Source organism: Dromaius novaehollandiae, chromosome 3 (genome assembly GCF_036370855.1).
Source record: "Dromaius novaehollandiae isolate bDroNov1 chromosome 3, bDroNov1.hap1, whole genome shotgun sequence".
Classification (NCBI taxonomy): Eukaryota; Metazoa; Chordata; class Aves; order Casuariiformes; family Dromaiidae; genus Dromaius; species Dromaius novaehollandiae.
Genome location: NC_088100.1, coordinates 35,370,972 through 35,397,588, shown reverse-complemented (window position 1 = coordinate 35,397,588; position 26,617 = coordinate 35,370,972). Strand labels below are relative to the sequence as shown.

Here is a 26,617-nt window from a genome sequence, read left to right as displayed (position 1 = left end):
CTGTTGCTTTCTCTTTAATCTTCTTTGTGAGTCCTTCCTTAAAGCCATGAGATAACTGAAAAGCCAGGATGATCCATTGAGATACTTCCATGAGGTTTACACAGAATTTCCTGGTTTAGAAAATAATGTGAAACTCTGTTAAGAGAGACATTTGAAGGATTTCTGTTAGTCTCAGATTTGTCACCCTGTTAGCAAAATATAGCTAATCAACTGTGAATTGTCAATACATGAAAACTGGAAATATGAGTGTGAGCAGATACTAAACTCTATATCAAAATTCAGGTATGACAATTGACATGCAAAGCATGATGTTAAGCTAGGACATAGAAGAGAAGACATAATACAGAGCAAGCTGATAACAAGACCTCTATACAAGCTTGCCTGACACTTTTCATTAAAAAGTCTAATACTGTATTAAACCCAGTTGCTTACAGCTTTGCCAAACTTCAGTTGTTCAGGCTGGATGTCTGGCTGAGTTTGAATTTTTTTTGGAGGTTTCAGCTAGAACGCTTTAAGTATTTCCAAGAATTAGATGAGAGAAAAATTGTTGTTTGCACATGTTAAAAACAATCCCATAACCATTTTGCTGAAGAGTTTTAATGTCTCCATGTTCCAGAGCTAACTTGAAATTCAGCTGGGGGACTGCTCTGTGGCAAGGAGCTGCCTTTTGCCATTCCTGTGAAAATAATGCCTTTGAAAGAAAATATTTCACCAAGGTCATCTGGTAGAGATTTGTAGCTCAATTCTCAGAATATGCCGCCTATCCTGATGCTGTTACAGTCCCTCACATCTCGCCTGTCCAGCCGGTTCCCACATGTGCCATTCACAGAGAGCACCTACGTCGCAGGGTTACAGGGCTCAGCAATACTCTTCTCATCGTTACATCTTCATCTGATGCTACAGTACAACCGCACAAAAACTGAGGGGAAAAAATCTTTTTTCTTCTCTTTCAACAATACTTCTTCAGCAGAGCCTGTGCCACAGGGTGAAAAAATGTGTGGCCAGCATGATTGCACTTGCTGCTGAGGAGGGAGAGTGGGAAGGAGTGATACAGTAATAATCCATCAGATAAAACATTTGTGTCTATAGGTATAGGCCATCTGCCTTTGCTGTGGGATGGAAATGCTGTCTTCGGGAAGGCAGAGGATAACCAAGTATCACACCAACACTTTGCCAGTGTAAACATGCCTTTCTTAGTAATACATTTGGATCTTCAGCTGACTCATTTGGAATCAAAATTATCTCAGCTCATGCCTCTCTATGGTCTGAACTCTGTCATGGCTCTGTTTGGCATTCGCCACCACGAGCAGGTCCTGAGCTGGACTCTCTCGGGGTCCCAGCACCGCCTTGGCTGGCCCGCCAGCCATGAGCGCTGGCAGGGCTCTTCTCGGAGCCTGCTTTAACAGCTGCAACCACTCAGAGTCCACCATCACCCATCCGCGTGGCACCCCATTTCCTCGCTGTGCTGTCTTCTCAGCTCTTCCCATTAGATATGGCCACAGCGCAGGCTCCTGAGGTGATTCGCTCAGACTATTTTACTTTTGTCAAAACAGCTATGGCAGCTGCTGTTCCCCTGTTTTTGCCATGCTCACTGTTCCTCCTCTCTGCACCGCGCTCCCCCTCGGGAATTCCTGCCATCTGACTGTGCCATCCTCTGACCACTTCTTCTTTGCTTGCCCCTTCTCAAGAATCAGGGCTTTGCAGGTCTGCTCTGGTTTTTGTAGAGCAAGAATTCACGTTTCTACTACTCACACTTTTGTCCTCGTTTGAAAGTAATGTGGTAATGGCCATACAGAAACAGTTAGGAGTTTATGGGTGACACTTTGGCTATGTCTATTATCAGGAGATTAGACAATGTAAGTGCCTGTTTTCTAACCCTGAGACCAATTGTCACTGCCTGGTCACATCTATATTATTAAACTTGCTTAGCCTCTGAACAGGTTGGCTGTGTCCAAATTCCCGTTGAGAATAGTCCCTAGCCAGGCCTAATTCCTGAACCATTCCAGGAAAAGCGCTAGTTGCTCTGTGCCAAAATTATGCCCAAGCCCTGGCACTGTTTAACATACTGCTTTAGATATAATCCTCCTGTCATACTCATCTAAACATGTCAGGTATCTGGGATCATCTGAACAATCACATAAAATCCTCTCTGTGCTATAAAGATATATTTTATTAGTATTGAATCAGGCTTCTCTGAGATTAGAGATCGAGTGACTGCTTTCCAAGAACATTTTGAACTACCAATACTGGAAAATTCTAACATTGGAAAATTTTTTATGACACATGTTTAAACTGATTTTTTTGAGTTCATTCCTTTAAGCATTATTTTAGTATCACCTTTGAATGCACCTTTGCTTTCTACTGTTCTGCTTTAAATGTCTGTTGTATCCTTGTTTTCCTTGCACTAGATGAATTAAAAAAAATGGAGACAATTTTAATAAAGCCTGGGGACATGTTTCTACCTGAGCTATTGTAAGTAATGAGAATAGCAGATAATCCTTTGGTCAGATGAGTCAAAGCTAATAGCATTCTGTAGGGTCTTCTTAGTTTCTCATGGACAAACAGTGCTTAGACCTTACAGGCATAGCTGTGCACAGAATTTCACAGGACTGGACTCTCTGTCTCCTTTTCAAAAGGAAATCTGTGATTGGGGAAAAGTGCCAGCAAAAGAACATATTTTAACTGTATGTGTTTTTGGAGGACTGACTTTTATTGAACAGCAGTTCAATGAGTAGCATAAAAAAACTCATACAGGCAACTCTCAGCTCTGTCAGAGAAGAATAATAAGAATTCCTTGATGCATCAAAGGCTAAACTGGAAACAACTAAGCAATCATCCAGAAACTCAGAAAACTCTCCAAATTGTACCCTTGGCTTTAGCACACAACTGTTACACAGTGGGAACAGGAAGTTCTGGGGGGCTTTCTGTGCCATTACAAGCAGAAGTAGAGCTACAGGGTTTGCAGTAGCTCACAAGGATTTGGTGCCGGCTGAATCCCTTCGCCCTCGTCTCCTGTGGAAGGTGATGCTCTGGGAATTGCTTCCTCCATCAGTGGAGCAGAACCTTCATGAAGGCAACTCCTTCATGAAGGGCTAACACACAATAGAAGAGACCACCCCCTTTCTTTCGCAGAAGTCCCCAATGCCCCATGTACAATGCACATTTCCTCAAAAGTCTAAATTAATGTATTACAATTTTAAAGGAAACCAAACGAGTTTTTATCTGCCAACACCCTTGTTTGAGGTCCAGTGTTCCTTCTTCAAGAGCTGATGAAATTATCTGACATAAAGCAGAGCAAAGGCTGCATTCTTTACAGAGCTTCGAGTGATTTATATTTTCCCAACTCTTCCATGAGAAAGTGAATCTTGAGCAAAATGGCTAAGCGAAAGAAGATAAATTTAAAAATATGTTTATATGGAATTTTAGCTATGACATACCCTGTGAACATTGCTAATGATTTCGGATATCAGACTAGTCTGCAGTTAAGAAGCAATTGGATATACTTCTAAATTGTAGCTCTGAAAAGCTTAAACTAGTCTTTCTGGTTTAGCAAAGAAGTGGATACAGAATGTTTAAAAATTGACAACAGCTCCAGCACTAATTCAGCTGGAAAGTTGTTGAGGAACAGCTGTTATATAAATAAATATAAATCCCTAAATATATGTAACACTAATGTTCTTGCTGTGCAAACTCTTCACCTTTAATTTTAGGTGTTCAAGGCATTACTGAAAGCTTAAAGGCATTACTGAAGAGAGTGCTTTGACATCTGAGCCACGGTATGCGGCTCATTCGCACACGCAGTGACAAGCAGCATTCTCTACCCTTCTATCTGTCCGTGGGAAGAGTTGTCTTTGGATTTAATTTAATGGTGCTACAAGTGCTTTTGAGATAACATTATGCACTTCCCTGCTGCTCTGTTCTTATTTTCAGGCCCGTTAAATATTGTTTTGCAAGAACAGCTTTCTCACTTCAATTGCCCAGTAATGACAATAATTTTTTGTGATTTAAGACTACCATGAGCCAGTTCCAGAGCACCTGCCAGAAGATATTATGATTTCTGTGTCCCTCAGCTGAAGATACAGTTAGCTTGTGTTGTTGTAGATCGTGACCTATAGTTTTCATTCTAAAAGTAGATGTCTGGCATCAGTGAAAGCATCTCTGGTAAGATAATGGTATGTTCTCCATGACAGAATTACAGTGGGATAAACTAGCCTTGTTCCAAGGGTCTCAGGCAAGCCATAGCAATTTAAAATAGCTGAGCATCAAGTCCTTTGGTTTTAGCTCCATATCCTGACATATGCCATCAGTTGAAAAGAGAAAAGTTTACTAAGTAGCAAGGCACTGACTAATTTCTTCAAGGTGAGGTTCAAGGCTTGCACTGTGCCTGTGCTGACCCCTGTAATTCAGTCAAGTGCAGGGAACTCCACAGCATAATTTGTGGCAGCTGGGGGCTGCATTTGTGCTCTACCCTGGAAAAACAAACAAACACACAAATCAGTGGCCAACAGCAGATGTCCAGGAGAGCAAAAACAGGACAAGGATATATGAAACTTCCTCTGAGCACTCTGCCTGCTTCCAGCTATTTTCAGCTTAAGAGATTGCTTGACCTTGATGGTTTTTATCTGGCTAGCAACCATAAATGAATCTTTCTTCCAAGTACTTATGCCTCCCTCAAAGCCACCTAAACTTTTGAATCCACAGACAACGAGTTCTCTGGATCTGCTATTCAGTTTTTGAAAAACCACCTTGTTTTGTTTGTCTTCAGAGACTGCTTCAAAGCCCGCATAAACCTGCTGAAGAAAGCAGTTTCCAAGACACACCAGGAACATGGGCTAGTTTTCTACTGGAACTCTACTGATGTGAAAGATGTCGAAATTACCCACCTTCTTGGCTTCCTTTCCTGACGTAGACGAGATCAGAGTCAGCTCTGCAGGGCTCAGCTCCCTGAGCTGTCGACAAGCAAGGGTGCAGGGAAATGTTCGTTGATGGCCACGACTCTCAGAAATGATCTGATAATTCTGAGATTCTTGAGAACAGGTTTGTCTTTCACAGTTGATAAAGGAAAAACCTGAACATGAAATTCTTCCCTAAGAGTCTAGATCTAGATCTACCACCATAAACCTTCTGATTGTCTCTAGACTGCTTCCCCCTAATAATTCATAGGTTCACAGAAAACAGGCTGGCAGGGTCCTCAGGCAGTTCCACCACCCTGTCCTTAGGAAGGAGCTACTATACTTACACCAGTCGTAACAGAGACTTAAAACCTACAGTGCTGGAGGTTCCTTAGTGAAGCCATCTCGTGTATGATAGACAAACCTGAATGAAATAATGTGGTTCATTAGGATTTACTTAGACACCTGTCAGGGCCCCAACATTTCTTTATTGACTCACTTTCGAAATTAGTTCATGATCTTTGCCTTGTCAGTGTTGGATGCTTCGTCATAATGCATGAGTGAAAGTACATGTGGTAGAACTGAAAGGCAGCAAAATTAAAATAAAAAATACATACACAAGTATGTACACAAACACATACGTAAATGGATCTTTGTTTTTCACTATATGTGATTAAAGCTGAAAGCTTAGTGTGCTTTAAAAGGATTTTTATATGAATAAGATAAGGGAAAATTTAAAAAGTCCCTAAGCCATCCATTAACTGATGACAGTGAAGGAATTTTTTCCATTTTATTGCATCCTTTCTTTCAGGGCATCTAAAGATGGATCTGAACTGCTGAAATTAGCATTTTTTCACAAGGAACTGGTGAGAGATTTTAAACTTCACTGGCTAAGAAAGTAAACTGGTAATAATAATGAAACCAGAAAAACTGATATTTGATTTATGAAATCACCTAATTAGGTGGGAGCTGAATGAGCCAGATTAAGATACACTAGATCTTATAGTAATGTTTTGGCATTTTATAAAGTAAAAAAATAAGATTTGTCTTCTTTGTGCTAATACACTTTGGATGAAGATAGCATGCTGTTAATTCCTGTCAAAATTTCAAATAGGAGCTGCATGAAAGAAAAATATGCATAGTTTCCAGAATGGCCATAGTTTGTTCCCTTTTTCTTGGGACCTGTGTGTGTGTGTGTGTGTGTGTGTGTGTGTGTGTGTGTGTGTGTGTGTGTGTGTGTGTGTGTGTACATTTAGAAAAATACTTTTTGTAAATGCTGAATTTTTCTACAAAAAATTTACTACTTTTGGTGAAAGTAGATTTTTTTCCAAACTTTTTTACCAAGAAGTTCTGTGCTTTGTAGAAGTTCACATGTATTTACTTCAGCAAAACTATCTTTTAAGCATGAAAAAACTGAAGTTCTATAAAGTTTCTCCAGAAACAGACAGCTCTATTTTTTAACAAAGTGTCTTTCACATGTACAACCCATGCTATAACCAAAATAAATGAGAAACAATCATAATTCTGTTCCTTTGGCTATATCTTTTGGATATCCTCCAACATAAAATGCATTAGCACAAAAATGTACTTGTCCTTAATTAATTTATAGCTTAGAGCAGAATACCAGAAATAACAGTTCAACCTCAGCTACAAAGGTTTTAATGTCATGGATAAAATATTGCATGAAATTTCTAATAAACCTTAAATCAGTGCTAGAGGACAAATAGTACTAATTATCAATAATCTTAGGAATTTCGCTGATGGCCAATTGAATACAGAAGATATTTATTTGTGAAATGTTTGAGTTCTGTTGAATTTATTGTCATTGTAGTAGATAAAATTATTGAAGTTTTACCACTACCCTGAACAAATACACTTACTAAACCAAGCTATTTGCTTTTTTAAAAAAGAATAGCTTGAAGAATATAAAATACACTGGCATATCTTGTTCTGAAGTTTGCATAGCTGAAGGTTACAGAATCTGCATGATTTACAATAGCTTTATACATGAATGCAGGACTGGAAAGGATCTCATGGGTCATCAAATCTGTTCTAATACTGCGGGCATCACATTATATAATCCTACTTAAATTTATCAAGTCCCACTCTAAGTGCAGGTAGGATTTTTGCTGCAATTACTCCAACTGGAAAATTGTTCCCAAATCTCTCTGCTCTAAGTGAGAACCTTTTTCTAGTTTCTAGCATAAATGTAATTCTGGCCAGTCTGTGTCAATGGGTTCCCTTGCCAACATTGTCATTTAGTTTAAATGGCTCTTCCCTCTCCCTGATGTTTGCCTCCCTGATATATTTATAGACAGCAACTAGATCCCTTAACAGCCTTTCTTTTGCTAAGCTAAATAAGCCAAGCTCTTCATTCTCTCTTCTCATATGAAAGGTTCTCTACTCCCCTGATCATCCTAGAAGTCCCTCTTTGTACCTGAATAAGTCTGAGGTAATGTCCTACAAATGACAAAGTACAACAGTCTTGTATAATAGTATAATAAAAGAAGCCACAGCAAACAGAGTAATAATTTCAAGCTTGCAAGGATATGCACTGCCAAATATTTAGGAGATTGAGTAAAGATTTTAAAATCTTTTAAGGCCATCTTTATTAGAAATAATGCTTTTCTCTAAGTAGTTGATTGAAATTGCAGTATGAAAGGGTTTAGGATCTTAACCAAAAGCTGGGAGTCAACAAAAATTGTGATTTGGTTAAGACCTTCAGCCAACACAGCATAAAGTTGATTTGATCTGTGACAGTAATCATTGAAGAAATGGGCCTGACTTTCTGAAAGTTTGTTTGACAATACTGAGAAATTTCCTATGAACAGTATATAGTGTGTGAAAAATATTTCACTGGGAAGCTACAACTACAATTACATTTTTTCTTTAAGAAATTCCAATGGAAAAATTCAGGGGATTCCTTGGGACTCATTCCGCAGGGTATTCCCTATTGATACGAAGCATTGCAAAGCAAAAGCAAATGCAGGAACAACTGATCCTACAAACTCCAAGGACCATAGAGAAAAGGATATTTGATCGAATTTAGTATTTCCTGGTCTCTTGTGTCATAGCTCCATAGCTTCCTTCAGGAACCTCCTGACCTCCAGTCTTAAGACTGCCTGTGGCCAGGCAGGGCCGGGGGGGGGCCGCCTTGGGGCTCTGATGATAAATGAAGTGGACCTCTAATTGTAGAGACTATTTTTGACAATGATAGGATAAGATAAAGCTACAGAATACATACACATAGCCACGTATGATGCAAATATGCGCTGCAGAACCAGGCATGAAGGGACTGCAGGAAACACTAGCTGGATAAAAGGGCTCCCTCTCTCTACCAGAGAAGCTGAAGCAGCCTCGCGTTGGCCCTGCTCCCAGCCCGTTGGCTATGGGACATATTTAATAGTGGAAGGTGTTGCGTGATGCCTGCTTCCCATGCCATGGAAAGTAGGTACATGTGCAAGCAGCCCAAAGCCTCCTCTCAGCAACGCTGGTGGGGCATTAGGTGCTTGCCAGAAATCAGCTTTAGTTTCTGTCTGATTCGGACTCATCATATGTAACAACAAGATTTTCCCAGTGCCTCACCCAGACTGTCTGTCCAGAATGGTTTGCCCTTCATGGTATCAACTCTGGTATGACAGCGGGGTTTGTATTTGCTCAGGCTTAGTGCTGGAGAGTTTCAAAACCTCTTCACTTTCTCTGGCTTTTTCATTCACATCAGTCAGTGCAGGCAACTGAGAACTGTGGCTTGTAGACTGGGAAAATTTATCAAAGCTTTCTGTCGTCAGAGTCCCTTGGCCAATCTGTCAGTGAAAACTTCAGCTTTTCTTCTACTAAGTTCAATTCTCCAAAACAAATTTATAGAGAATCAAGGGCTTCACGTGATTCCACCGAGGGTAACAAACAAAACTTAATCCATCTACACTTATTCAGTTAAACAGCGACCTTGACATACCTCATAGCCTGAAGTCGTGCACTGGTGCAATTAGTGCATGTGATTAAAACTCTCAACAACCGGCATGGGAAAAACAGGAAAGGGACACCGGAGCCCAAAGGGTCTCCCGCTGGGCAGAGGGTTGTGACGTTACTGTAGCCCTCTTGGTTTAAAGATGCCAGTGAGGCAAGGTCTGCAAGCAGCGCTGCGACCTTTATTAGGCTCGCTGGTGATTAGGAGTGTTTTTGATGTACCTTTACAAGTGCTGTGAGCGAAATACAAGCTGTATTCAAGTCAGTGGCAAAATCCCATGGACTTCTCAATACAACACAATATTGTATAACACAGAGAGTACTTTCACTAAGAGATGGTGATACTCATTTTGTTCCTTCTGCTCACTGTATTTACTGTGGCAGCACTTACTTGAAACGGAGAATAAAATTTATATATGTGTAAATATTATCTCATGATATTTTAAAATTTAGTGAAGAAAAAGGTTTTCCCAAGTCATTTAAAAACATCTACCTTATCCTGCTGCTTGGCAAAACAGTAGAGGATCTACAATACTCAAGTCCTAACTGTATTCCAGGATATCTCCTCTTGGGAAGACCTAGGTGTAGTTACTATGATTGTAAGATAGTTTTAAAATTATATATTGCAAAGTACTCTTAAGGGGCCATTTTTAAACAATGACCATGTTTGCTGTGAATGATGTTTTTGAAAATCATGAACCAAGCTACTTTTTTTGCATTCAGTATATTAGATTTTAACCTCATTTAGACTGATGAAACTCCTGAGTAACTTCTTTAAACTCAGAAGAGTTACTCTGGGTATTTGCCAAGACAAGTGAGATCACAATTTGGCCCATTATGCTTTGGTCCACCCCTTTTATGATTTTGGTAAAAATTGGTGTGAGCTGATCGATAGAAACTATTTTTCTTTCTTTCTTATAATATGTGAATTGCACTGAAAATTAAGCTCTTCATTTTCAGAACATAGCTCACTGTCTTTTACTAGCTCTAGATAGTTGCATATTAACCTTTAAAGACAGTTATCTAGATTCCTTCTCTGGTCAAATTACTTACAAAACTGTCACTGACCTTTATAAAGGACAAGCTTTTTGTAGAGCAAATTTCTGTGAATCCCATGTGCCTCATACAAATTACTTCCACATTACCTCCTGTGAACTGTCATGTCAGATGTGATTCAGAGCTTGTAGGTATAACAGTGTGATAACCTGAATTGTTGCATTTGAAGGAAATGCTTTCTACTAATAAAAAACAAACAAACCGAAGACATTGCTCAACTGTCTCCTATAACTCGTTGTTCAAGACTGAAGTTTCCTAAACAAATTTTCAGGGGAAAAAATATTTATTCATAAAATAATTATCAATAAAATTGATTTAAAAGTTTATCAAATTTTCTATAAAGCCTTGTTTAACTCAACAGCTTGCATCATTTTAACTGTGATTACAGTTAGTTAAGATTTCTTTACTGTGTTTATCCTTGTATCTCTCACAGTCCAGTTAATCATGTTCTTTCAATTTGTAGCAGGGACAAGAATATCTTTCACCTTCCTTGATTTTCTATCGCTTTCTCATATATTTGCTGTTTTGCAAGGATTTTCAAACAATTCATTAAGAAATAATGTGGAAATGTTTCCTGTTCTGTTGTAATTGCTACATACTTAGACGCTGTAGTAGCCCAGATTTATGCCTTAAATGTCAGTGTCCCTAATATGACTACATTGTTTTTAGGCAAATTATTTAAAGGAATTAATGAACAGTCAGTCTGTAGAGGTGAACAAAAATGTTTCTGTTTTCCTGAAAAAGGTCAAAACTTTCCAGAACACAATATTCTCTTGACCAAGTCTCATACCAGAGACACAACCTCCATCGTCTCGCTGCCCTCTGCATTTTCCATAAATCAGAAGCTCTCTAGCTCCACGAATTCTGCCACTGAGCCTGCCTAGACATATCACTGCTCAAACCCATCAGCTCTAGTCTTTTGACACGAGCTGTCTTTGAAGGGAATTACAGAACCTATAAGACTTTGGGTATACCATAGCCCTGCTGCACAGTTGAGAAGGCTGGGGCAGAATTCGGGGAACCCACAAGGTCGATTACAATTCTGTACATTTATGCAAATAAATCAAAACCATACATGAACCAGTATCCATGAGATCTTGCTTCTCTCCACTATTATGAGTCTGTTCCTCATACACCCTTGCAATATCCCTAGCTTTCTCTATTTCCCTTATCCCCATAGCAATGCTCCCAGTTCCCTCCATATCCAGTATACCTCCATGGTATTTGCAATTGTCACCACGTCCCCAGCCTTCCTTTGCTTGCCTTGCAGGCTGTGCAAGAAACTGGTCTGCATCTATTGCTGTGCTGCTGATCGTCCAGGCTGGCCAGCCAGGAAATTCATGCAGTCTCACTGAGCAGCTAGAAGTGCGGCAGTGATGTGCAGACTGACTCCTGGATGGACCAAACAGCACATGTTACTTCTCTGTTGTCATTTGCTTTCATTTGATTTCATTGCATACATTGTGCAGAACTAATCTACTCAGTGTGGAACTCAGTAGGTTACTTACCCGCTTTTTTTTTTCTTGCTTTTTTGCTTCCTTTTCCCATTAGGGCTGCCTTTTTTGGATGGAGAGGTTTAATTGCTAAACTGATTGCTAAACTAAAGCAGTAAGCTGTGACTTGTGGCACTAACTCTTGTGAGGCAGCAGGAATGCCAGGTTTTACTGCTTGGATTGGTGTACTGTATCATATCGTCAAATGCATCAGCTGGTGTATTCTGGATTCTTCAGATTGCTGTCCTCTCTCATGGCTTTGGAGACATATTGATTAAGTCAATGAGAATCTTTAAATTAAAAAAGATGTATTTTCAAGCCATGTTAAGTCTGGAAGTCTGTGTTTCCTAGTTGGCTGGCTGCCAGGCAGAGTGAGCAGAACATGCTGCGTCTCCGTTTTGTCATCACATGCAGCCCCTGAGCCTTATCTTTTCTTTAGGGAGCAGCAGGGACCCCAGTCAGCCTCGGGTGGGAGCAGCAAAGCAATGGCACAGGGACACGTCCATCCTCGACTCTCTCCTCCCGGGTCCGGACCTAGATTCTAGCGAAGTCCGTGCTCCGGCAGCGTCCCTCGACACAGGTATTACCCCGCATCACGTGCTGTCCAGCTCAGAGCAGGAGCTTCCCGATGGAGCCACTCTTCTAAAGCGACAACCTTTAATTTAGGAAGGGCTGTTGCAACAGCAAGGCAGGAAAGCAGCATTTGAGGTCCCTGCAGATGCCAGCTCCATGAGGTGAACAAAACCACCTCCTCATGGGATTGCTCGCCTTTCACATGCTGATCCCAATTGCACAAGCCGTCAAAGCCCTCAGGGACTGCTGACAATTACCAAGGACATCCCGAATGTAATTGCATTGCCCCCGAAACATCGCTATTTGAGCATGAGTTAATAGTAAGCATGATAAGTTAAGGAGTTGCCATAATGAGGAACTGTTCAGTGGGCATCACTGACTCTTATGACCATATTGGGAACTTCACAATATTGGGGATTTTGCTTGTCTTTTAAAAGTCCTATTACTAATACCACACTGGTTATATGATAATCTTTATTTCCAGTTTAAAAATGCCTCATGGTGCTGTAACATACCTTGAAACTGTGAACCCTAGCAGCTCAAAAACTGGAAGGCAACCAATAGCCAATTTTATAAAAATGTCACAACTTTAAGCCCAATATAATATCGTATTTTTAAATGTCTGACTCACTTGGAAAGCTTGGGATTGTCTACATTAATTATGGCCCCAGAAGATCTACCTTAACCGTCAGAAAGCAGCTCCATTTGTAGTCAAGGATTGCAAACGCAATATTCCTGGAACTGAAAGTTGTACATTGTGCAATTTTTATGGCTTGTATAGCTTTTCTATTTTTAGTTGGTTGAAATCTGCAATACATCATATAATTCTCCTTAAATTGTCATTCATAATGCTAATTTCCATTAGCTTCTCATAAATAATAGTTTATTTCTTTCTTAAGTTAATTGCTATTTTGCTTAATAATGTTACACAAACAAATCTTTATTTTTCTCTGATACAGACTTGTTGTGGCTACAAACTGCTAATGTTGTGTTTCTAGTTAACAGAATTTTTTAACCAAATTAAAAAAACACAGTATTTTCTTTTTTGTTTAAAAATGTGCATGTGTTATAAAGCACAATAATTGTTTCCTTACTTGAAAGATATATTTATTTAACTCTCCACCTTTCTTGGCATTTGGAAAATTTCTCTGAGGTTTTAGGAAGCCTGATGAAATTGCACTTCCCAGCTTTTTGAAGATACAGTGGGAAGAATGAGCCTTTTCCTTTTTTTTCCCTTTCCTTTCTAGACATGCATCTTCAAGGTAAAAGAGTTCATTAAGGGACAAATATTCATATAGAACTACCCAGCCTCGTTCTTGTTTACCTCAGTAGAGATGATTGCGTTTATTTGGCTACCTGCAGAAATGGACCGTGCAGCGTTGCTGCACGCCCGGCGGAGCAGCCTGCGAGGGAGATAAGCGGGCTGCCGGCACACTGTCAGAGTCCCTCTCTTCGTGGTGTCTGCGGCATAATGCTAAACTCTGTGCTCTGAAAATGTTTTTATTTTCTAGGCTTTCCTATCCCTCTAATTATAACTCTTTGTCTTTGAAGCACATGCTGGTTTCACCACCTTTGGTGCCTGCACGATGCTCGGGGTTTGTTCCCCACCGTAGGGAAGGGCTGAATAATTTCCAGTGTCTGGAAGGCCCACGCTGGAGCCAAGCCACAGCGCCACGCTGCTGGGTGCTGGCAAACCTTTTTCGGTGCAAGGTTTTGATTTTCCTCGACACCTCTCCCCCCAAAAGTAATAATATTAGAATCAGAGAGTACAACTGTAATAAAGATTTTTTTTTTTGCAAACATGACAGCCATCTTAGGTCAATCACTCTGCACACTCCCAGCTGTACACAGGCTTTCTAAAAATGGCCATTTCATACCAGGGCAGTTTGGCAGTCCTAGAATAGACTGACACACTACTGATGGATTGTTTTTTTTATTATTATTTTAATTTATACTGCTGGTTTGGCATATGCTTGCTGATGATGTACAGGATGAATAAAAAAGATATAGTAGGACACCAAAGTTTTAAATTAAGTTTGGTTAAATGACTTGCAGAACTTAATATGGAGGCATATAATTTTGACTGAGTTTAGGCATTTCTCTAAGACGGTACTATACCAGTGCTAAAGCACTGCGCTGATGCATGAAGATCCTAGATGAATGGAAATTAACATGAATTGACTAATTTTATTTGATTGCCTGGTTGATTAACATTTTAAAAATAAAGGAGTGTCTGTATTCCTCAAATTATATTTAATTTAGCAGAGTTTTCCAGGTTTAAAGATATAAAATATTCTTAATAATTCAGGTAAGGAAAATTTTTTTCATATGAGATCTTTGTCCTGACTTTTCTGCTACATTTTCCAAGTATATAGACAGCGGAGACCCAGCTGGTTAGTCTGAGCTTGCTTTTCCTAGATAGCTGTATTTACCAATCAGCTACTCTGTGCTCTGGAGAACTTTCAGTTAGGAAGGTCTGCAAAAATTCCTTCACTTCTAAAAGCCCTGCAGTGTGCATGTGAACATATACAGATAAGAAAAATCTCTTATCTGTGGACTATGCAGTGAATTTAAGCGGAATGAGATTGTGCTTAGAGCTCACTTAGACATTTTCACTACAGCTAGAAACCTGAGTGAGGTATAGTTACTCACTGGGAGTAAAATAGGGGGTGGCAAAAAATGACCATAGAAGAATACTTTTTCTTACATCTTTTTCCTCAAGATAAATGATAAGATGTCTTAATATAATAAAAGATGGATTTCCATCTTCTCAGGAGGAGAGCTGGTTAGCCTTTCCCAAATCACAGGCAAGAAACTAACAATATCATTTTGAGCAATTCAGAAACAGAGAAAAGCTTAGGCTTTTGATCATAGTCAGCATTCACACTCAAGAAAATTGCTTTGTAGCTTTTGCATAACCCACATGCATTCCTGCGATGCATAATCAATGGGATATTGGATTTTCTCCAGTATCCTTATTGCTTTCAAAAATCTATTCCTGTCACTAACAGCAATTTAGGAAAAAGAGTGGGTTGTATTCAAGAAGGTACTGAGGCACTGTTCGGGAGCGATGCGTAGGAGAGGATCGGAGGGTGTCCGTGATCTTCACCGCAGGATTTGCAAGCCTGTGCTAGCCCCAGGCTGCCCAGGGCCTGATGCACCGTCTGCCTTTCCCAAAGCCCTGCCAGCAGAAGCCATGCAGTTCAGCCACTGCAGAAAACCCTCCAAAAGCAGGGACTCTCTCCCAAAGTGTCCTGCGTGGTGGGCCGGGGCTCCTGCACAGACCCGGGGGCAGCGCAGGGTCCGCGTCACTCCCCGTCTGCCCGGGACCTTGCAAAGGGCTCTGGAGCCACCTGCACTGCCCAGCCCGACACGTGAGGGAACGAGCCCAAAGTAATTTCTTGGTCACCTACACTTCCTTAACGCAGCTGAAAAATATTTAAGTAAACAAATAAGTAATGCTTAGACATTACATAACTGCTGGGAAAAATATTTTCTCAGACAGCTTTTCAATAGCTCAACAGAAACAGTGATTTCTCTATTAATATGCAACTTTCTTAGCTTATTTACGCATCGGGTCTGTGTGTGTCTGAGTAAGGTAAGGTACTTGGCTAGTTGCAGGGAGACAAATGAAATTCACTTTGATTTTATCCCTGCTGAAATATGATTTTAAGAAGTCACAGGCATAAAGCAAGTTGAATTTGGCAGCATGTAATTTTAGTTGCATTAATGTGAGACCATGCCTGTGCAGGGATATTTATCCACTTCTTCCTTCTCTCTTCCTTGGCTACTCAGGGTAGCTATGCTACATTTTCAGCTTAGCCTGACTCTTTTCTCTGAACTGAAAAGACAGGTGAAGTCTTGAGTAAATTAACATTGACAGGATGTTAAAAAATACAGCAAAACCAGCTCAACCTGTAGATACAGAATAATTATTTAACTTCATTCTTTTCAAGTGAAGAAAATGTCTTGGGATTTTGAAAACAAGATCTAGAAGAGACACCTGCATAAGGATTCCATATATGAAAACTATTAAATTGGATGAGGCCATCTCCAAAGGCCGGACGAGGTGTCCACAGGTTTTTATGCTGCTCCCTGTCAGCATGAGGCATTGCTATTATTTAAATCAGGTAGGCTGACATTTACTTCTTTACTTTTTTGCCACGTGTTCTGAAGTCAGTCGTGAGCCTGCAGGATGACTGGGAAATAGTGATAGTCACTGGGCTGGCACTGCCAGGAGTGAGGCAAGTCTGGCCTTTCATTTTAGCTCTTCAGAAATGGTAACGACAACTGCAGCCCAAGCCTTTGCATAATGCAAGCGTCGCTCACAGCTAACGAACCTCAAACCTTGCAGCAGTTCGTCCTTTTATCAGTGACACAGAGCGGAAGAGTTCAAATTTTGTGTGACCTAACCCACTGCAAGCTGGGAGATGTGGCTTAGTGTGAAGCGGGAATGGTCTGCCCCCTCTCTGCCTACTTCAGCTGGGGTGTCTCTCAGTGACCCCTGCTGAACCGCTCTATCTCCAGACCATCCTTAAAAATATACCTCTAGATTACATAGTACACTTCTGTCTGCATTGACCTAACCTTATTTTACTTGGAAAAGATATATGATCCTTTGTGCCTTCCCGGCACCCTGAGCTTATTTTCTCTCTGTACACTGTGTGTATGTATATATATATATATATATATATATATATATATATATGTATATATATGGTGAGTGGCACTTTCCCTTTGCATGGCCGATTAGTTTTCCCTTTCCCTTTGTTTGTAAAGAAGCAGGCTGCAGAGGAGAGCGTGGAAAGGCTGTGTTGGTGCTTGCAAATTAAACAGTGCCAGGGCCCGAGCACAGATCTGGAAGGTGGATGTCTGCTCTCTCAGGTGGTCTGAGTGGTCCTGGGCACGCTTTTGGCCAAGCCGCTTAACACCCTTCCGAACCGTTCGAGGGCACGTTTCGGGAGCCAGCACAGGCTGGGAACTATTCCCAGTGGTCAGTCTGGATGCAGCCAGAGTGTTATGGATGCTGAGAGGGTTTAGTAGCCTGAAGGATTTTCCAGGACAGCTGGCCTCGCAGTCAGAAAGCAGCTCTGGACATGGTTATTCTCTAAATAGAGCTGTAGCCAGAGAATTGCTTTTCCAAAATGGAAGAATGTTGTTGTAAACCCACCAAAACTGATAGTGAAACCCAAGGGCAGGTTTAGTACCTGAAACTATTTTTAACTCATTGTTTTGAATCTAGTTAGCCTTCACAGAGCAGGAACCTTTGGGGAAGTGCAGTGCAGCCCTCTCGCTGACAGGGTTAAATTCACCTCTCATGAATAGGCCAGGCATTCGTGTGCAAGCTGGTCCTCTGAGTCTGTCAACAACTGAAGCTCCCCACAAAGGAGTCACTGAGGGAGACTTGGGACTTGCTCCCAACTTTGGTTGACAGCTGAAATTTGAGATGCTGCAGATGTGTTTTACACTGTTGTCTCTTGGAGGCAATATTTGTGAAAGATACAGGTCTTCTGTATAACTTTTTTCCTTTGCTGTAAAACCTGTGAGGGCATCTACATTCTGATTCTTTTTGGTTTTCTTTATAAACCAAAAGAAATAAAAATATTCCAAGTATAAAATGCAGCTGTAGTTGTTTACGGGTTTTAGTGAAATCAGAGCTGTGCAAAAAAATGGCTATTGAAAAGAAAACAGGATTCAGGTCTGGTCAGCAAAAGACAACAAAATGCTTCACTTGATCCAAAGCTTAAAGTCTGCTTTTGGGACTTTTAATTTTTTATTGTTTCACGCTTCTTAAAATCTGAGTGATTTTGAAATAAAGAATCATTTTGAAGTGAAAAGTTGAAATAGGTTATTTAGAAAAACTGTGACTCTCTCCTTCCCCTTTTGTTTTGGCAGAAACTGTTTCTGAACTATTTGGTAAATTGGCTGATTGCTCACAGTAAAAAAAAAAAAAAAATCCTAATAGCATTCCGTTTTTGCTGCTTGTTTTTTTGTCAGTATGCATTTCTAGGTTAAGGTAGGGATCAAAGAATGACCTTACTTTCCATGCTGCGTTCCCTCAGTGATGTACCAGTTCTAGGTGTTTTGGTCATTAGGTGTAGGTCATTGTAAGGTTAGGGACAAGGGACTCGGAGACAACAGCTGTGATTATTGTCAGCCTTCTACTGTGTTTTGCTTTAAGCAGTTTCCTGCCATCCTGGAAGCAGAAAATGCATTGATACAGGAGCAGCGGCTCTTAAAAACTACTTTAGAGAGTTATAGCATGGCTTATAAGTTCACAATGTATTTGATTTAGGATATAAGCTTGGTCCTGTGCTGTCACCAACATAGAAATGACTAATACTTACTCGACACCATTTGCAGAAGTGAAAACTCTTTGGTAGGCCATCTAATCTAATCTGCATGACCTGTCTGATCATTTTCCAGGCCTATTCTAGCTGTCAGATGATAAAATAAATGTTTAGTAGGCTTGAACTGAAACCAGTGGTGACATTGCTGGCTGTATCTACATTTGAAGTTCACAGTCTGATTTTCAATCAAAATGAGCTGTAACCCCAAGGAAAACTGTAAAATATGTACATATGTAAAATATGTAAAGAGTCATAACAGGACCCAATATCCGTCCTCCAGAGTGGCTGTGTCTCCAGAGAGATGGTGAGCAACTACAAGCCCCAGCAGATGAGAGTGCAAGCCCCAGGTGCCAGCGGCACTTTGTTCCTCCAAAAATCTGGCCTTCTCCTTCAAATCTGGAAGTATCCTGGAGACAGGCTGCTCCAAAGAGATGGAAAGGGGCTGGAAGAGGACCCCTTGGGTAGGTAGGAACCTACCGACGGTTAGCGCTTCTGCCACGTCTCTTGTTCCCAGCCACTCCTTTTCAGTTGCAAAGCCACTCTGGAGAATATGTAAACCATTTTCGGACGCATTTTTGTGTAGTGGTGTCAGCTACTTGAGCTGTTCTCTTCTCAATGACTCCTGTTTGTACTTCCTGGCAGTGGGGAAGCACAGTAATCAAAATACAGATAGAATGATATATAAAAGTTTTTTTTCTTTGACTGGATGATGATCTAATAGCTTATCATTCTTTATACCTCATGCACCAAGATGTTTTTCCAGATGAAGCCTGGGAAACATGAATCTCTGTGAAACAAGTCTATGTTACTCCTTAGCTGGTCGGCGTACATTACTCAAGCAAAAATATTCCAAGTGAGACCACAAGTTTGTCTGAAAATGACAAAGTCAATGGAATTAAGCCGGCATGAACTCTGGTCTCTGTAAATCTGTGCCATAATTTTTAGCCAGGGAAGAGTTTATCTTGGAATTAAGAAAACGGTGTTAAAGCAGTATAAATCTGACTTAGTGATGACTGGGTTTCCTCTTCTAGTTTTGTGAATTTCTCTTCTGCTTTCAAGTAGATTCAGAATGGCACCTGAATATGGAATTTTCAGAAATCTCTTTTTCTTTTATGCTTTAGAATATATTTATCTGTATCATTCTTATTTCTCTTTTCGAGTGAAGGAACTGTTGTGAATAGAACCCTTGGTGAATACAATCCATGTGCTATTATGCTCCGTTGTTATAAGTAGAAGACTAATTTTTAAAAGCTATAAAATAGATCTTTGATAAAACAAAAAGACATTACAGAAACTCATGTGGTACCTCAACAAGTGTATATCTGCTATAATTTTGCTATTTTTCTATGCTGTTTGCTATGAACTTAAAAGAAAAGTTCACCAAAGTAGATTAGGAAACACTGAGCTATCAGTGACTTGATAGAAGAAAATAGTCTGTGTCCAGTATCTAAAACAGCCACCCCATTTTTGCCATATTATTACTGGGGACAAATGAGGACATTAATAGGGACAAATTCTCCTTCTTTCTCATAATTAAAGCTACTCAAGTTCCTTCTGCCCCTGAGACTCCATGCATCATATTACAAAATGAGAGAGAGACTGTGACACTTGGCTGTCCCGGGGGAATATCTCTTTTCTGAGTAGGCTCCTCTGAGCGATCCCGTGGCCTCTACCCGGCCCCGGGAGCTCGGGCAGCAGGTGCAGACCAGGGACGGGGCCAACCAGCTGCATCTGGCAACTGGCGGCAGGGAGCGGGGGGTGCCTGCAGAGCCGTGCTCCGAGCGCCGGGGCTGCAAACCCGGCCGCGGGGCCAACGCCAGCCGGAGGCCGAACTGGGAGGCTCAGCAGGTGTGTGTGACTGTGGCCTTTCCTAACGCCAGCATGGCAAATGCTATTCCACCGCAGCAAGCAGACGAGGAGAAAGGATGGAGGCAGTAGTGTAGTTATGCACCTGAAGTAGCCACAAGTACTTTCGCAGTCCATAGAAGGATTACAGCCCTGTGTCTTCATTATTCAAGCTGTTTATTGAGTACAGAATTGTCCTGATGGATTAGAGTACCCGCACCTCTGTGCCAGATCCCAGCAACGACAGCAAGCAGCTGGCACACACTCTCACAAAAGGATATAAAACCTTCAGAACTCCTATGTGTACCGCTGTCAAAAGTAACAAAGATCCTTCATTGTTTGCTTTTCGTGTGGTGGTGCATATGAGGGCAACGGAGTGGGGGACACTCAGAGAGTACAATGGATTAGTGCTCTGGCCTTGAATGCTTAAAAATTCAGGAAACTCCAGAACTGCTAAGGGTAGGTATTTGTTCCATTCTTCATTGTATTAGTCATTTGGTTAAACACATTGACCAGCATGCCTGAAAGGAACGCTGGAGTGACCTGCAAAAGCAGGACCAAGAACGAGGCCTGCCTCCCCTCGGCACCGAGTTGTCCAGTTATCGCCCAGAGTCCATAGTCTGACAGACGTGTGCTTCCTGCAGACTCTGAGTCCAAACTGGGCAGCCTTGCTCAGCACACGCCTCTGCACAGCATAGCCCTCAGTTCCTACCAGCCCCACTGAAAACCTCTTAATAGTGTGATTTCTGTTCATTTCTTCAGCCAGACCAATAATAGCGAATATTTGCAGAGTTCAGGAAAACAACCCACTCCCTAATAATTTTAATCAGTCTCTGAGGTGGTGTGAACTGTTGTATCTCTAAATGTTTCTCCTATCACATCCACACCAGTGAGGCCACACAGCCTTGGTTCTGGCTTTTTGGATCCCTTGGGGCGAAGCCACCCATCCCCAGTTGGGGTGGTCCTTGCTGAGACCTTCTAGGACAACAAGGTCAATCTGATGTCCATATCTTCCCACATTCCATAAGCCTCAGAAGGTATCTCCTTTCTTTGCTGTTGTTGGCATGCCCTACTTGCAGATATAGACTGAGTTGTTTAAATGTTTTCCAGCTCTTCTTCCCATTTATAGGGTGTTTCAAACCTAATTTTGATTTTATTTGCTTTCATCTCCACTTAGAGCATATTTTAACTTATTTTTTACTCCTGGCACTATGTGCTGATCAGTGATCACTGAACAGAGATCTGGCTCATTTAGCGCTTGAGTCCTCAGCAATCTCCACTGCGTAACAGGCATTTTTGCACAGCGTGCTGCCCCACTCCAAAGCCTCCGAAAGATATAGTTCCCCACTATACAGTTCCCAAAGCCTCAGCTGGAAAAGAGAAATAATTCCACTTTTGGCTCAGTGATAAACTTTTTTTGCACCAGTTTTGTTAGTCTGTCAGAAACCCAGCACTTTCATGTGATATCTTAATCAGTTAGATCAGCAACTGAACTCCAGACTACAACTTTATAGCCAAAAGCAACAACTATATCATGACTGTAAATCAACTTTTTTGTTGTTTTATAACATTATTCGTATTTTTATTATTTTAAGGGAAAGTGCTATGTAGCCAAAATCAGCACATCCAATTAGCATGAGGGACTATATGTTAAGTTCAAAGAACCCTCTTGTATTATCTGATTCTAAAGATAGATAACAACAGAGTCTCATCTAACCTGCCATTTCAAGAACTATAGGGAGAAGAAATTGCCGTAGATGGGGGAAAGGTTTGGAACAGCACACGGTCTGTCCTCTCCTGACATCGTACTCAGCAAATTCCTCCCAGATTTCCTAGTGATGTCAGTAAAACTAACATAAAGGTTATTTCATAAAATTTTGTATGGATTGCGAACTTGTGAAAACTGAAGGCTCCATGCCCAGAATAACAACACAGACTCAAGTAAATAACCATAGCATTTGTCTTTTAGGCTTAACAGACAAATGAAATAGAGGAGAGCCTGAAGAGTTCACATGCCAAGTACCAATAATGCTGTGAGCACATATTCAAACAAGTAGCCAATAAATATTGAAATCAAGGTGACTGATCACATAAAGACTTCTTGTTCAGACTGGAGGCTGTCAGGAAAGGTTTCTAGTTTAATATGCAATATGATGAGGGGTGGAAAAAAACAGTTGAGTTAAATATTAAATGCTAAAGTCATTATAAATCATACCAGCTATTTCTTCAGGGAACACAGTCCCTTCAGCAGATTGGGAATGCTGCATGATATAGAGACGTGTGATCAGGGCAGACAGCGGGAGGACATTTGTTACCAGTGTTAGACTAGCAGTGTCCCCAAAAATCAATTTTAGAACCTTTGTGCAGCAAAAGATAGGCAAAGTTTTTGGCATTTGCATGTCAAAATGAGGTCATGGAACTGCTCAGAAACTTTTCTTGTATCTCATGATGTTATCAGAAATACAGACCGGTGTCCAAAATGATAATGCTAAGCACTCATTTCCAAAACACAGTATTTCAGGCAAGGTCACTGGTACGTTCTGGCTACTTCACACTGCTCTAATTTAGAAAAGATGCTTTCCTGAGCTCCATCAGTCTTACAGCTGCTTTGCATCCCTAGTGCACTGCAGAATAGCTGGATTGTGCCGTTGATTTTGGCCCTTAACCTCCTTGGAAAGTACTGTGTGAATAGCAGAACTTGGCCCTTTCCATCATCATTTAAGCTTGAGTTCACCTGCACCTCTGGGTTCAGCACACGACACCTTTGCACTTGGAAACATGCTGGAAAAGTGTCAACATCGTAACTGAAGACAGAGTAGGTGTTAACGTTATGCTCATTTTGGCAAGCTTTTACACAAAGGAAGGCTGTAGGGGCAATGTCACTGAGAGTAACTGAATACCATACTTAAAAAATAAATTTGGTATCTGTCCTTTGTAGACCTAAACTGATTTGCACCAACTGAGCATCTGGACAGAAGTTTTAGTTTAATTCTGTTTTCTACTTTAAATATACATTCATCATTTCTATGTTAGCATGATTATGAACCTATAGTCAATTACTCAGTTTTTATATTTCATGAATTGTTATCGCAACTCTCAGAGGGATAGGTGGATCAAAGTGGCTGCCTTGAGTTGTGACAGGGTGGCATGCAGCCTTTTGTGAAGTCTAACATCTCCAGGTAAGTGTATTTGGTTGATTATGCCATGCTTGAAGAGGATTATGTGTCTCAATTAGTCATGAGTTAAATTTAAAATTAATTGCGCACCTTCAGTTCTAATAGTCGGCTCATCTTTCTATAGGGAGATCACTAATGCGACAAGTTACTAAACAGGATCCACTGTAATGTAATAATCTGTTTTCCACTGGAAAACATATGTAATACAGACTTGCAATATTTATTCTTAAAACATGTAGGATGTTCTAGAACCATGAAGCCATTCACTGTAAGCCGTGAAAAATAGATTTGATTTAGAGATGAATGTGGCTGGAGGCTGTGGCCCACAGGGACTCAAAAGGAAATACTCAGAAAATAGAGACAGATTGAATCCCAAGTGCTCTCTCCTGAGAGGAAGCATGGCTGCAAAGTTTAAAACCCACTAAAGTTAAACAAATTGAAAAGCCCTATCTGAGAGGAAACATAATACAATGTTTATTTTTCCATTACAAACCTGAGACCCAAAAGATTTCCTGAGCTTCTCAGGTATTGTTCATGGTTATAATGGAGATCCGTTTTTAGAAAGCATAATTCATGTGATTAATCCAAACTGTTTGATGAAAAACACACTGTATAAGCATTTAGGAAGTTAGAGGCCATTGTATACCTGTATCACATATTGTTTGGGTAGGAGCAGGCCTACAATGCAAGGAATCTCATCACGAGACTCTCTTGAAAGCACTGGGCCTATTTCTCTTCTTATTTATGCTGCTGGATGAATTCCACTGAATTAATCAAGTTAAGACATGAATAACCCACAATAATAAAAACAGAATCTTCCTGCTGAGCATGAAACTACCAAAATGTAAGGCTAATCTGAGCACGAGATTTATAACGCTGACTTGAGTCAAGTCAGTAGCAAGCCCTAGCAGGCCCAGCGTTAACATTAGCCAAGCCGATTAGTCAATGTATTTTAGGGTTTGCCCCATCACTAGTGATCTGCTGCTCTGAGATCCTTATCAGCAAAATGTATGAAGTTGGCGATACTGAAAAGCATCTGTTTGACTAATGAACAAGCTAAAAACTAAATCAAGAGACAAATTTAAGTGAGAGGAAAGCCTTGGAAGTGGAGGAATATTATTCATTAGATCTATTGATATTGCTAGAAAAAAATAGATGAGTTTCAGGCACCCAGACCCTTCTTCAGCTTTCTTCAGTCTGTTTGCTCAAATTGTAGCTGATCTAAAACAAGATATCTCTCTGTGCAAATCTTGCTTCTCTGGTATTCTTACTTTGTCTTGGCTAACCTGGGTTTAAGTCAAAAATGAAGGGACCAGAAGATATGATTATATACAAAAGCAAAGGAGTAAGGCAACATAAACTCCTGATGGTTTCCCTTGGCAGTTACATAAGCAATTTCAAGTACATTGAAGAATATCTGATTTTTAGGAGACCAACTTGATTTAAATTTGCACCGCCTTACTTGTTACCTTTGAATGTGGCCTTGAACCAAGGCTAAATTCACTTGTGCCTTTTTATCATGTATGACAAAAGTATCCTCATTCCAGATAACAGTCAAGGTCTTACAGTGTCAAACACTGAAAATAATGACAAAGACCTACTTCAGCATAACATAGGAAGCATGACGGGATAGAAATATGGGTCCATATATAAACATGCCTGAGTGTGTTTATACATCTTTTTAATAATGATAAGTAATGAAATACACACTGATTAATCCATCTGTTCTTCTGTGCTGTCATTAGTCAGTGACATAGGGCAAGACCTTACAGGGTAAATAGGATTTTAAGGGGTAGCAACCCCCCTGACCAGGTCTAGGGGGAAGAAAGGAGAGAGATGTTTATAGGAGAAGACAAAAGACAGACAGATTAAGCTAAGGTGGGTTTGATTTGAGGATGCTGAATGGCACCCTGTAGAGGGAATTAAGTAAGACGGCTTACCTGGGGAGTATGATATACAGAAAGAATGATTGTAGCAGCTGTCTTTTGTGTGAAACCAAGGCTATGTTACTTACAAGCTGAAATTTTGGAGAAGCCCTGAAGGGCTGTGTGCATCCTACTCGTTTACCTCTTACTGGTGTCATCCCCTCTTGAGCTCTGTTTTGAAAGTTCTTTTCAACTTTGCTCTATGGCATTTGCAGCCTATTGATCTCATGCAGTATTTAGCCCAAGATAGGGTTTCTTACCTGCTTTAGTCTGCATTCCCAAGTTTTCTTACTTACCTGGAATAAAACCAATGCTTCCATCAGGGAAACTATCATGCTCCTTGTATGTTATCACTCCACTCTTACAGAGAGCTTATACTCAAGGAATATGCTTTATAGAAATGAATTACATTCCTGTCTCTCAGCAATCCTCATGTTAAAATAAGGTCTGCTTTAACAAACTGTTTCTTTTTGTAGTGATGAATTGTGAACAATCAAAATGATGACTGATGGAAAGGAGAAGCTGGAAACTTTTCTTTGTCATTTCCCTGCATCGTTTTAAGTTCCATATCAGCATCTTGGCATGCTGACAAAATCTGGTTTCCCTACTTTAGGACACTGTTAAATTTATAATTAATGCTCTGGATTCACCATCTGCCACACACAGAATTGCTGAAATAGTTGAGCCTTCCACCCTCTTCCCTTGAGCTTGGCACTATTTTTCAGTATTTAGAAGACTGCTGTTCTTCCAAAAGACAGTATTTCTGCTGTAGCTTTTTGTAAGTAATTTTATTTTTTTATAAAATGCATGTTCATGTTTTTCTTTCTAGATAGGGATGAGATCCCGAAACCAAGGCGGAGAAAGCTCGTCTAACGGGCACTTCTCCAGTTCCAAGCCTGTCATCAGCCATGCAGAGAGTGAAAAACTTCAGGAGGATGCCAAGAAAAAGAACAAACCTCATCGGAAGGAAGATGAGGTCATGGTATCTGCAACTGTCAAACGGCCCTCAAAATCACCTGGACCTAGTGAACGAAAGAACAAGAACTCCATAGAGCTTTCTAAAGAGGACTTAATAAAACTCCTCAGCATAATGGAAGGAGAGTTGCAGGTAAATCAGACATCTTTTCTATGATATTTTCTCTGTATCTTTTTATTTTTAGGTCCTCCAGAAATCGCAGGTCTCAACCATGACATGCAAATATAAGAGAAAGGACCATAAGGGGAGAACAGCGCTAGCTGGTGTTTAACGGGGCAGTCATAGTGTTAAGCTGTGCTTCATTTAGCATCTCTGTCTGCAGCTAACAAAGCAAGAGAAATCACAAACATCTGTCAGAACTGACA

At 40.5% G+C, this 26,617-nt stretch overlaps 1 protein-coding gene across 5 annotated transcripts in view; it reads left to right on the top strand.

The window, feature by feature from the left end:
• FILIP1 (filamin A interacting protein 1) overlaps positions 1-26,617 on the top strand; it is a 110,073-nt gene that overhangs the window by 14,960 nt on the left and 68,496 nt on the right. For 4 of the 5 annotated variants that reach the window (XM_064508682.1, XM_026102277.2, XM_026102276.2 and 1 more), the window contains exons 2-3: positions 11,847-11,987; positions 26,106-26,384. In XM_064508682.1, coding sequence (XP_064364752.1) covers positions 26,112-26,384 — 273 coding nt within the window. In that variant the 5' untranslated portion in view covers positions 11,847-11,987; positions 26,106-26,111. The remainder of the gene's footprint in view (positions 1-11,846; positions 11,988-26,105; positions 26,385-26,617) is intronic. The other variant, XM_026102275.2, reaches the window with a different exon arrangement.